General features: G+C 32.8%; 2 protein-coding genes across 3 annotated transcripts; both read left to right on the plus strand.

Annotated features, from left to right (window-relative positions):
- Window positions 1-727: 727 nt before the first annotated feature.
- LOC111887620 (uncharacterized) lies at window positions 728-3118 on the plus strand. Its single transcript, XM_023883784.1, has one exon. It carries the CDS (start codon window positions 728-730, stop codon window positions 3116-3118), a length of 2391 nt encoding a protein of 796 aa, XP_023739552.1.
- Window positions 3119-8732: 5614 nt separating this feature from the next.
- Window positions 8733-12049, plus strand: LOC111887621 (serine/threonine protein phosphatase 2A 57 kDa regulatory subunit B' theta isoform). 2 transcript variants are annotated; one of them, XM_023883786.3, is made up of 3 exons: window positions 8733-8889; window positions 9038-10822; window positions 11546-12049. In XM_023883786.3, exons 2-3 carry the CDS (start codon window positions 9635-9637, stop codon window positions 11873-11875), a joined length of 1518 nt encoding a protein of 505 aa, XP_023739554.1. In that variant the 5' UTR covers window positions 8733-8889; window positions 9038-9634; the 3' UTR covers window positions 11876-12049. The 2 variants fall into 2 exon arrangements, with proteins under 2 accessions (XP_023739554.1, XP_023739553.1); XM_023883785.3 differs by having other exon boundaries at window positions 8811-10822.
- The last annotated feature ends 1008 nt before the right edge of the window (window positions 12050-13057 follow it).

The raw sequence follows: 13057 nt of genomic DNA on the forward strand, positions 1-13057 counted from the left end.
TGACATCATCTTTTTTGTCTTTTTTTCCTCCTATTTTGTTTTTTTTTTTTGTTATTTTTAATTATTATTATTATTATTAGTATTATTATTATTATTGTTATAAATTTCGCATAAAATTTTAACATTCGGACGACATTATAAATTAAACGGTTTAATTAAATCGATTTTTAAATATTTTTTTACATTTTACTATTAATATTATTATTGTTATTATTATTATTATAAATTTCGAACAACATTTTATAAATCGGACATTATAAATTCGAATGACTATATAAATGAAAACATTGTATAGTGCTCGACTAAATATTTTCAATCCGCATGTTAAAATTTTGTAATGCCGTCCGAATGTTAAAATTTATAATGTCGTCCGAATGTTAAAATTTATAATAATAATAATAATAATAATAATAATAATAATAATAATAATAATGTTAAAATTTTGTAATGTCGTCCGAATTTATAATGTCGTCAAAATGTTAAAATTCTGAGCAAAGTTTATAATAATAATAATAATAATAATAATAATAATAATAATAATAATAATAATAATAATAATAATAAATTAAAAAAGAATTAAAATAAAAAATAAAACAAAATAGAAAAAAAACAAATTTTTTTGGATGGGCGGTATATATGTCCACATGAGGTGGCATGGCGGATTTTGGACTTCCACATACATCATCGACATCCACCTGTTCAGATTCTAACCGTTCATGAGGAAAATATGCAACAGTTGGTGTTCCATGGGGACAACTCGATACTTGAAGTATTATCTAATCCATATGCCAGCATTACTACCCTGCTTGGGTGGTTTGAAAGCAATTCAAGGGACCTTCAAGGGCACGATTTGACATATCTGGATTATCCAAAAAATTACAAATGGGATAAGTCAAGTAAGTCTTGGGGTCGGAGGGTTTACGAATCATCAAAAATGGTAGGCCGCCTTGTATTCGTACATCCGACGTCTGGTGAGTTATTCTACTTACGGATGCTACTATGTCACCAAAAAGGATGTACATCATTTGAGGATTTACGTACTGTTGCTGGTACTGTCTATACAACTTTCAGGGCGGCCTGTAATGCACTTAGATTGATAGGTGATGATATCGAGTGGTTGACATGTTTCACAGAAGCTTCAACATGGGCAAATACATCACAGCTACGGTCACTTTTCTATCATCTACTGCTTTTCTGTGAGGTTAGCAATCCGCTTTTGTTGTGGAACACTGCGTGCGATAGGATGAAAGATGACTACTTACATACCATGAGAGCCGAAGTACCAGATAAGACAATTACCTCTGCTGCTGGGATTGTTGAACAACAACTCCTTCATGATTTAGATGACACGCTCCGTTCTGCCGTCCCATCTAAATCAATGGCAGACTTTGGTCTTCCAGTTCCGTCAGCCAATGTGATTGGTGTTTTACGAAATCGACTGCTATTGGAAGAAATGAGTTATGATAGGGAAGGACTACTGAAACAACACAATGATCTATTACCAAAGCTGAACAATGACCAACGACCAGTTTACAACAAAGTTGTTACTTCCATAGAGAACGAAAAACAAATACTAATATTTGTTTATGGACACGGTGGTACTGGTAAAACATTCTTATGGACGACTATTCTTTCCTATCTGAGATCGATAGGGAAAATCGTTTTGGCTGTTGCTGCATCTGGAATCACATCGCTTTTGCTACCCTCTGGGACAACCGCACACTCAAGGTTCAAAATACCTATTGATTTAAACAACAAAAAATCATGCGATATAAAAAAGCGCACCTTCCTTGGAGATCTTATGCAGCGTACAACACTGATTATCTGGGATGATGCGCCAATGAGTGACAGAAGGTGCTTTGAATTTTTGGACCGTTCACTTAGAGATGTGCTAGACTACGATGAAAAACTGTTTGGGGGCATATCAGTGCTTCTTGGTGGTGATTTCCGCCAAACTCTTCCTGTTCTACCAAAAAGCACACGTTCTAAAATTATAGCACTAACTCTACCAAGTTCGTATTTATGGACATATTTTATAATTCAATTTTTACATACGAACATGAGACTAGAATCCTCTAACACAATACCCCATAGCTCAATGACTTTATCAGAATTTGCCACATGGCTGCTAGCTATTAGTAATGGACATATAGGTGTACTTGACAAAGACGACCCACGAGACTCAAATTGGATACAAATTCCATCTTCACTCCTGATATCACCTTCCCCTGATTCCCTACAGACCTTAATAGATTTTGTGTATGGGGATGGTACACTTAATCTACCGACTGCCACACCGCTTTCAGCAAGAGCAATAGTTTGTCCTACAAATGATTCAACTGACGAGATAAACGCTCACGTTTTGAAAATGGTGACAACAGGTGCCAGGGTATACAATAACACATACACTATGCATCCGAATGGAAAACACACATCTCATTTGGAGGGCCTCTATCCAATAGAATACCTAAACCAACTAAGCTTTCCAAGAATACCACCACACGAGCTTCTACTTAAGGTAGACTATCTGATAATGCTGTTAAGAAACATAAATCAGAGGGAAGGCTTATGCAACGGTACCCGCATGATTGTTTCACAATTGTTACCAAGTGTTATTAAAGCGACAATCATAACTGGCACTTCCATCAGAAAACGTGTATACATACCACGCATAAAGTTCATACATAAGTCATCAGATCTGCCATTCATCTTCTCACGAAAACAGTTTCCAGTGAAAGTTTGTTACGCAATGACTATCAACAAGAGTCAAGGACAATCACTACGTAAGATTGGAATATATTTGTCACAGCCCGTCTTTGCACACAGACAACTTTATGTTGCCCTCTCCCGAGCAACATCACCAGATTCCATAAAGATACTAATAAACAGCAGTGACACAACTAAAAACAACAAAACAAAAAATGTTGTCTTCAAAGATTTACTGCACAAAGTCACTTCAACCGAGGTCTACAGTATCACTGCCTGTTATACCTTTCATCAGCGTTACTACTTTTCATTTTATTCATATGCTCTTCACTATTTCAACACTTTTTACATGTTTATAAAGTTTTGTATTTTCATCCAAATATCTTGCTTACCTCCACACATTTCTTTATAATAGAGAACACAAACAACTAATGACGAGTATCTCAGAACTGAAAGCTGAGGGTATCGGAGGCCCTTTACAGGTTAGAATACTACGCAAATGGAAACACGATGTCCGACAATATGAGACCTGGTACCTGGCTGTTGACAGATTTGTAAGTTCCCACCAAAATATATAACAATAAAAACAGGTTTCAAATTCCAATTTTTCAGCAAATGAAAGCTGTACCAAGGAAATTATTAATTATTAGTCTATTATATCCACAAAACAATGGATAACCCCTTTAAAAAACAGAAATGATTACGAAATGATACGATTGTATAGGAATAAAAACACATACAATACCAGTCTATAAAAATACAAGAAAAACAGGTTTTGAATTTCAAATTTTCAACAAATTTGAAATTTATAGAAAGGAAATTCTTAATTATCACTCTTTAATATTCACAAAAGCAATCGCTTTCTTGCTTAAAAAAACACATAGGATTACCAGACGATATAATTGTATAACAATAAAAGCACATGTAATACCATTCAATCTAATGTTATAATAATTTGTTTCTACAGGCAGATGCAATTTAAATTCTTGGACAACGAACAAGTTAGAGCTACATTGAATCTGTTTTCAGTGTTTCAGAATGTTACATCATGTCAGGTTATAGCTGTCCTCAGTCAGACAAGTATCAAAAAGTTCTTGAAAATGAGTTCTATATTGATGTTGGCCTCAAGTCTATCATACAACCAATTCCAGGCACAACAACAGTTCCAAAAAGTTGGTTTCGCTTTGTATCAAAGTCATATTTGATAGAACTCGGAGAAATGCCACCATACTACCCAAGTATTCATTAAAAACTTCTATACAATCGAAATGCAAATTTGTATTACTTATAATTTCTACAAAATACCATGGGAATCACTTTTGTACATGCCCTGTATTATATGAAAATAACTGTGATAGAAAAAAATTATTCATTTCCTCCTAAAAGTTAAAGCCAATAATCCAACTCCATTATCCAAATACAAAATTGTAACTTTTCTAAAGGAAAACAATATTTTCCACAATCACTTTGGATGATATAAAGAATTTAGCTTGAAATTGTTCTTATTGATCAATTCGCAGTTTTTGCCCTTTTTGTTATTTGCCTCAAAACATCAGCAGGGGTATATTTGTCAACTTCCAAATTCAACAACAAAAAAAAAACAAATATAAACAATCACTTTCAATAATATAAAAAATTTATGTCCAAATTGTTCTTATTGGTTATTTCCCACCTTCTATTTTTATTTTGTTCTTTGGCTGAAAACATCAGCAAGGGTATATTTGTCAACTTCGCAATTAAACAAAAAAAGGACAAAACTAAACCCATAATTTTTTTTTACAGATTTATAAAAAAATACTTACTAGCCTTTCTTTTTCTCATTTTTGGACTCTGGTAGTTGTAAATGACATCAACATTTGTTACATACTTGCATTTACTTCTAAACAGACTTCATTGGCATTCTATCAAAGATAAGAGATTGCACGAAAGCAAATGGAGAATCGTTTGTCTTGCTTATACTAACTGACGAAAGGTATACATACTAATTACCAAAGTATACACATAAATTCCATCATCACCATCTAACACCAAAAACTATTCAAATTTCATTAGTGGGAGTGAACTTGCAATCAATCTATGGAAATAATGCATAACCAATCCACAGAAATTCAACCGTGTCTCCCTAGATCGCCCATGTACGACAACAATTGTTGCAGTAACAAACCTAAAACCATCAAAATACAATGGTACGCTCTTCTACATACCTCCATATATATATATATATATATATATATATATATATATATATACATACATACATCATATCTTCTAATGTTTTTAATCACCAAATACCTTCTATGTAGGAGCATTACGGCACGGGTCATCATATGCTACACATATCTATGTCAATCCAGATATACCGAAGACAACATCACTCATAAACTTGTAAGTCACATAAATTACAGAAATATCCTACAATCCATATTATTCAAATACTATACCAACAACAACATGGTTTCAGATTCACAGGACCCTCAAGGCCGATACTAGCACTATCAGGAAGTCCCTCAACCCTATACAACATGAAACTGAAAAACAGATCTGATTAACTGGTAACGTGATATCCCTATTCTAATAAAAGAATAGTTTTGTTTTCCTTTTGATATGTGTCATCCTATTAGGCTTTCTAATTAATGTATATTTTATTCTCCTTTTGCCATGTGTCATCCTATTATGTCTCCTAATTAATGCATGCCACTTGTCAACCTATTGATTCTTCATTTCAAATTTTAAATTTCCCACTTTAATTAAATTAATTTTTGAACATTAAAAAAAATAAAATAAAATTAATACAAATTATAAATTGATATAATTTCATATATTTATTTAAATCAATGATTATAATTTTGTATTACTAAAAAATCTCTTAATTAATAATTTATTTAAAATAATTGATTAATAATTTTGAGTTTTTACTATAAAAATTCAATTAATTTTGTCACCCGTGGTTCCCACGGGTTATAAACTAGTGAATAATATCACTATTTAGAAATACAATCTCTTTCCCACTCTTACAACCAATTGCTTTTTATCTATAAGATAAAACATTCATAGTAGAAGCTTCAATCAAGGAATTTCACTTCCAAAACACCTGGTACCAAACAACATGTCCAATCTGTAAAGATCCGATTTTCAGAAGAGGCGAACAGTGGTATTGCAGTGCACATGGACTCATTGAAAAGCCAACCTACACGTAAGCATCTTCTGAAGCATACAGAAAACCATTATTCACTAACTATACTACTTACAAGTTCTTTATATCAATAGATACAAATTCACAATCACCATTACCGACACTACGGACACCATACCTGCGGTTGTATCCGAAACAACGTGTCGGAAGCTGTTAAAACCATCACTTGAAAAGTTTATATCCGACAACCCGCTCCCAAACATAAACACCCTCCCTTCGATCATCACCGATCAAAAAGAACAAACAAAAACAATGTCTATCTAAATGCTCAGGGAATCAACAACCGACAACATCCGTTTCATAATAATTGACATCCAAGAATCAACAACACTAGCCCTAGCACGGATGACAAGAATGCGACCAGATGACGGAACACCAGAGCCAACCAGACCTCCTTGCCCTGTCGCACACACTCTCACCTTCACTCCACCAGGTAAAAGACGATGTAATGAAATCAAAAATAAACAACAAAAATACCAAAACCAATACTAACACCTTTCCATTTCTCCTATCGCAGGGCCACCAGCACCAAAAATTCAAAAACGGACCACAAAATAGCAAATATCATGAAACAGCACTATCAAATCCAACTTTTGTTTCGGACAATATGTTTATCTTTTGTAGCAAACATGATAAACAACTATCCTATGTAATATACACCATAATAAACGAATATCGTTTGCATGCTTCCAGTTTTCCAAAATTTCACAAAAAAACCCATACAAATGATAGTTACATAACAAAGTCATAAATACTTATCCCACTCTATATTAATATGAATCAACACATATAGAATTAAATAAATTTATATACAACAACAATTAACAATTTAGAAACTACATCAATGAAAACAAGTACCATAAGGTTAGCAGTAGTGTATTCAAATAGATATAGATGCTACAAAACCTATTGAAGACAACCCATATATTAATTTCGATTCTTATATTATCCCATTTTCCAAAACAAATATACCCCATGCAGTCAAAGACTTACCCAGATATTACCAATTTAATACTACATCGGAATCCAACAATCACATCTATCAAATAAAGGAAAAAAAGGTCACAGCCACCCTACATCTTAACTGCCTCTAATAAATACAATCCAACAACCACAATAATCCCCTATAAAATCATATGCCAAAGATATCACCTTCTCCATCAAACAAGAAACATACAACATGGAGGCGATCATGCAGAAACTCCAAAACCAGCTCGAGACAATGAAGGAATCATTAGCAATGGTCCAAAACACATACACCAGCATCAATGACTCAAGGCAGAATATGATAAAAGAAGCACCAGTGAAAATGTCATACATGCATGTTGTCATTACCAGATCCTTCATCAAAGACCTCGACCAAGACACCGTCATTATGCTCGACATGTTCCAAGCGATGCAGGAGAACATGAGTGCAACAACAGACATCTGCAGGAAGATCATTCAAGACCATGAAGCACCATGACGAGGCATACCACTCCAACACTTTTGTAATCAAATGTCCTGTAGTCATCCTTTAATGAATGGACACTTTTGTAATCGAATATCCTATAAGGATCCACTAATGAATGATAACTTTTGATCCTTATCCTCTAATATATTTATGTACTCTATAAACAAATTCTTTATATGTTAAAATAGATATGAAATATTTTCGCCAAAACTTCCAACCGATATCATATGAGCACATCAGGTCTCTCTGCCCCCCGCGAAGCAGGGGTTACCAATCTAGTTATTATTATTATTATTATTATTATGTATCTATTAAAAATAACAAAAAAAAATATAACAAACAATAAAAAAAGAGAAAAAGATAAAAATAAAATAAAATATCATTTAGGGATAAAGAAGTAGTTTGGAGTATGAAAAGTAATAGCTTATGAAAATCAAACTAAAAGAATTTTTTTTTTAAATTAATTATTATCCTATAATATTTACAATTTAAGGTTATGTAGACGGTCATATCATATTATAGTAATTTTTTTTTTGAAAATAAATTAGTTACATTTTTAGTCTTTTTTATTTTTTTAGTTAGACAAAATAGTCCTTAAACAAATTACCTTTTTCTAAATGGCCCCTAAACTAAATTATTTTCCTTTGGATTATATTAGTTATATTTTTGGTCCTTTTAATTTTATGTAAGAGATAATGCTCCCTAAATTAATTAATTATTATAAAACATATCTCTATTTAGAACAAAAAATAACAAAAAAAAAAGAACAACCAAAAGACAAAAACATTATGTCCGAGATAAACCAAACAATTTGGGGGTATTCTATAACTAATGCAAGGACATGGACCATTATGAAAATCAAACTAAAAGAACTACTTTTAAATTTATTTTGATTATCCTATAATATTTGACAATTTAAAGTTATGTGAAGTGTGTTGCTATATAAAAAAAATTAGAAGGTCATATCAGTAATTTTTTTGAAAATAAATTAGTTACATTTTTAGTGCTTTTAATTTTTCTAGTTAGACAAAATAGTCCTTAAACTATTTACCTTTTTTTAAATGGTCCCTATATTAAATTCTTTTCTCTTGGATTAGATTGATTATATTTTTGGTCCTTTTAATTTTATGTAAGACATAATGCTTCCTAAGTTAATTAATTATTATAAAACTTATCTTTGTTTGACATAAATGTACATAAATGATCCACATGTTTTACGAAAATCGTCTTTATATATATGACAAAATCACAATAATAATATCTATATATAAGAAATTTAAAAAAAAGTCTTATATAGTAATAAAAATTTTCTTTTTTTTTTATTATTTTGATTTATACCAACTTTTTATATCAATCTATTTATTAAATGATACCTGATTAATACCTGCATCATATTGAAATCCCCACTAGTTATATTAGAAAAGGTAAAATAGGAGTCAAGAAACAACAAAGCAAAAATGAGATGGTGATGTGAAGAAAGAAAAAGAAGAAACAAAGCAAAGAATCATTCGAAGGGCGGCTTGGTCTCTCCTGTTAGGTGGGTTTTCAAGTTCCTTCTTCCAAACGCGTCTCTCTCTCTCTCTCGATCTCTCGATCAAATTCCCTGAATTTTCTTTCAGATTTGTTCTTCATTATCCGATTATCAATCTTTTTTACACTAATTTGATTCCCTTTTTTCTTTTTAGTTATTCCCTTTCAAGGGTTTGTTAAAAGAAAGTGCGAAAAAAAGTAAAGCAGGATTCTTGTGGTGTAGTGAGCTTACTTTTTATCCATCTGTCCAGCTCACAGGAGATAATAAAGCTATTTTTATTCAAAAAGACCAGGTTATTTTGAGAGATTTTTGCGTTATCTTTACTTTCAAGTCCCAAGATCGTTAAACTCCAAGTGGGGTTTCTTTTTTTATCTTTTCCTAAATCAAAAGTCAGAATCTTTCCCTCTTCGAGGGGTTTGATCCATACAGAAAAAGGGGAAAACCGATGTGGGGAATTTTGAAGAAAGGGGCATTGATGGTTTTTGGGGGAGTTTGTTTCAGTTTGATTGAAATCAGTGGGTTTCTGATGTATAGTTCAGATATCTTTTTTTGTGTTTTGTGTATTTTATCATAGGGTTTGGAAAGGGGTTTGCTTTAGTTCTGATTCTAGAACAGTTTTTTACGATGGGTTTGTTGTAACCTCCATTTAAAGCCTTCTTCATCACTTCCACTTCGGATGATTTTGATCAGAATTCGAGTTGGGTTTCTAGGGTTTCGATAAATTCTTGTTTCGTTCTTCGCAATCTAAGATATGCTCAAGCAGATTCTCAGTAAAGTTTCCCGGAAACAGTCCAAATCGTCCAAAAATCAAGAATCGTTAAGCAACCTAACCCCAAATTCAACCTCTTCTAGCTCAAAGAGAAGCGATTTAGGAAGCGGGAATTCAAGAAAGCTTGTAAACGCCGATATTTCCTCACCTTTGGATTCCAGATTCATTCCAGGCGAGAAGAATTTCCGCAATGGTAATCCTGTAAGTGTTTCTTACGAAGCTCTACCAAGTTTCAGAGACGTTTCAAGCAATGAAAAACAGAATTTATTCATAAAAAAAGTCGCCATGTGTTCTGTAATCTTTGATTTCACCGACCCCACAAAAAACCTCAAAGAAAAAGAAATCAAAAGACAAACTTTACTAGAATTAGTCGATTTTGTTGCGTCTAGCAACGTTAAATTCACAGAATCAGTCATGCAAGAGTTTGTGAAAATGGTATCTGCAAATTTATTTCGCGAACTCACTCCACAACCCCGTGATTGCAAAATCTTGGAATCATATGATCTTGAAGAAGAAGAACCATGTATGGATCCCTCATGGCCTCATTTACAAATCGTATATGAACTTCTACTAAGATTCATAGCCTCCCCAGAAGCAGATGCCAAAATTGCAAAAAAATACATCGATCATTACTTTGTTCTTAAATTGTTAGACATGTTTGACTCTGAAGATCCAAGAGAACGTGAGTACTTAAAGACAATTCTTCATAGGGTTTATGGTAAATTCATGGTTCATCGTCCTTTTATAAGGAAATCTATCAACAATATCTTTTATAGATTTGTGTTAGAAACCGAAAAGCATAATGGGATTGCAGAACTTTTGGAGATTTTAGGGAGTATTATCAATGGGTTTGCTTTGCCATTGAAGGAAGAACATAAGTTGTTTCTTTCAAGGGCTTTGATTCCATTGCATAAACCGAAATGTTTGGCCATGTATCATCAACAATTATCATATTGTATTACTCAATTTGTTGAGAAAGATTGTAAATTGGCTGATATGGTGATAAGGGGTTTGTTGAAATATTGGCCTGTTACAAATAGTTCAAAGGAGATTATGTTTTTGGGTGAATTGGAAGAGGTTCTTGAAGCTACACAACAACCCGAATTTCATCGGTGTATGGTGATTTTGTTTAAACAGATTGCTCGTTGCTTGAATAGTTTGCATTTTCAGGTAATTAATTTATCATTCTTTTGATTATTTCTTGTTTTTTTTTTTTTTTTTTTTCCTTTCAAATGTGTAGTAGTGTATTGGTTTTGTACGACTTAGGTGGTGTTTGTTATAATGAAATCGTGAAAGGAAAGGAATGGCTCATTCCATTCCATTTCATGTCAAGTTTTTAACCAAATGCCGAACAGTTTATGATTCCTTCATATTCCAGTTCCTCTAAATAGATTCCATTCTCTTCAAAACCATTCCATGAACCAAGTTTTTGGTATAATGAAATCGGGAAAGGAATGGCTCATTCCATTCCATTCCATCTCATGTCAACTTTTTCAACCAAATGTCTTTAACAGATTATGATTCCTTCATATTCCAATTCCTCTGAATAGATTCCATTCTCTTCAAAACCGTTCCATGAACCAAGTTTTCGGTATAATGAAATCGGGAAAGGAATGGCCCATTCCATTCCATCTCATGTCAACCTTTTCAACCAAATGTCTTTAACAGATTATGAGTCCTTCTTATTCCAATTCCTCTAATAGATTCCATTCCATGAACTAAGTTTTTGAGAAAAGATCGAAGCTTTTTGATTGATGATATCATGTCGAAGGGTAGATTTGGTATTTCCTTCTTCAAATGCTTGTATCAAGGCTCTTTCAAGGTTTTCAACAAATCATTTAATCACCCCAACATTTTCAATTAGGGTGTTTACTTAATTATTTTTTTTTTCAGGTGGCAGAAAGAGTTCTATTCTTCTGGAACAATGATCACATTGAGAATCTAATCAGACAAAATCGGAAAGTAATTCTCCCCATAATCTTTCCAGCACTTGAAAGAAATGGGAGATATCATTGGAATCAAGCTGTTCATAGTTTGACTTTAAATGTCAGGAAAATCTTCTTTGACCTTGACCCTGAACTTTTCAACGAGTGTTTGCTCAATTTCCAAGAAGAAGAGGCAAAGGAAGATAAGATGAAATCAAGACGTGAAGCCACGTGGAAACGATTAGAAGAAATTGGTGCAGATAAAGCTTCAAGTAACGAAGCTGTTCTTGTGAATTAGGAGTTGAATTCTAAAGATTCAAGCTTTTGTAATCCTGTTTTGGGAAAAGCTACAAGTTGTTTTGTAAATTTGGGCTGTTGTTTTTTTAATGTTGTAGGAGGATAATGTGGTACATTTAGTTCGATAAACTAGCTAAAAGCAATGCATTTTGAGCGAGTTTCTAGCTCATATATATTTCCATTCGTTTAATTGGAATAAATGATAATATTAGATTGCTTTTAGGGCAAGTTACATAAAACCTATTATATTTTTGTCGATTTTGTGGTTTAACTATTGTAGTTATGTTTCGTCAATTCAAACCATCAAAGTTATTTTTCTATGTTGACCATTTTAACATTCTTTGACCTATTATAGCATATCAAAATGACTACAAAACTTTTGGTGGTAAAACAAAACAAAAGACGAAAACTCCACTAAAACTATTTGATTTTCTACAAATTCTCTTATGACCATTTTAATTGATATAAAAGGCTAAAATAGCTATAAATGGTAGGTTTTTGACGCGAATGTGGCGGGGGTTTGTTTTCAAGTAATATGAATACAGTGGAATCAGAATTTATTCGACAAGAAAACAACAAAAATGGATAGATTTGATAGATAATTTAGACAAAGGGAAAATGCTATTGTAGCACAAGTAACTTTTTCGTTTGGTTCGATTTGACCAACGTTGTTATTTTTTTGCACAATTGACCATTATTATTTTATTGTAGATGTTAATTACACCATTGTGAGCGATTTTAGAAGGTTTCCCGGTTTCTCATCCACCTGTCATTTATTTTAAATTGAAACTGTTAATGATGTGTATATTTGGTCCACGTTATTTTAATGAAAGATATTAACACAGATCATCACTTCACTTGTCTCCTTCCCCTCGATCTCAATTTACTCTGCAGGAAGTAAACGGCAAGTCAACGGTTAGGGTTTTCACAGTTGCATCTGATCGAGGTATCAATGTTGTCGATCGAGTTCTAAACAAAGCTAGTAGCTTAACTGGCACAACCTGATCCTGATGTTGGATTGTTTGTGATGGTGGAGCTCAATTACCAAGGTGTATTTACTCGTAATCCTTTGTCTTACTTTGGGGGAGTGAAAAGCTCCTTCAATAATGTTGATTTTTCTTCTATGACTTATTTTGAGCGTGTCACTTTTCTGGAACGTTTCATGCATGAGGAGATTAAAAAA

This window comes from Lactuca sativa, chromosome 8 (assembly GCF_002870075.4).
Source record: "Lactuca sativa cultivar Salinas chromosome 8, Lsat_Salinas_v11, whole genome shotgun sequence".
Taxonomy (NCBI): Eukaryota; Viridiplantae; Streptophyta; class Magnoliopsida; order Asterales; family Asteraceae; genus Lactuca; species Lactuca sativa.

Excerpts from the sequence above, each read along its gene's own strand:
- LOC111887621 (XM_023883786.3), top strand. The coding sequence starts at position 9,635 with ATGCTCAAGCAGATTCTCAGTAAAGTTTCCCGGAAACAGTCCAAATCG. Across the intron at positions 10,823-11,545 it reads TGAATAGTTTGCATTTTCAG|GTGGCAGAAAGAGTTCTATT; the intron begins GTAATTAATTTA and ends TTTTTTTTTCAG.
- LOC111887620 (XM_023883784.1), top strand. The coding sequence starts at position 728 with ATGCAACAGTTGGTGTTCCATGGGGACAACTCGATACTTGAAGTATTA.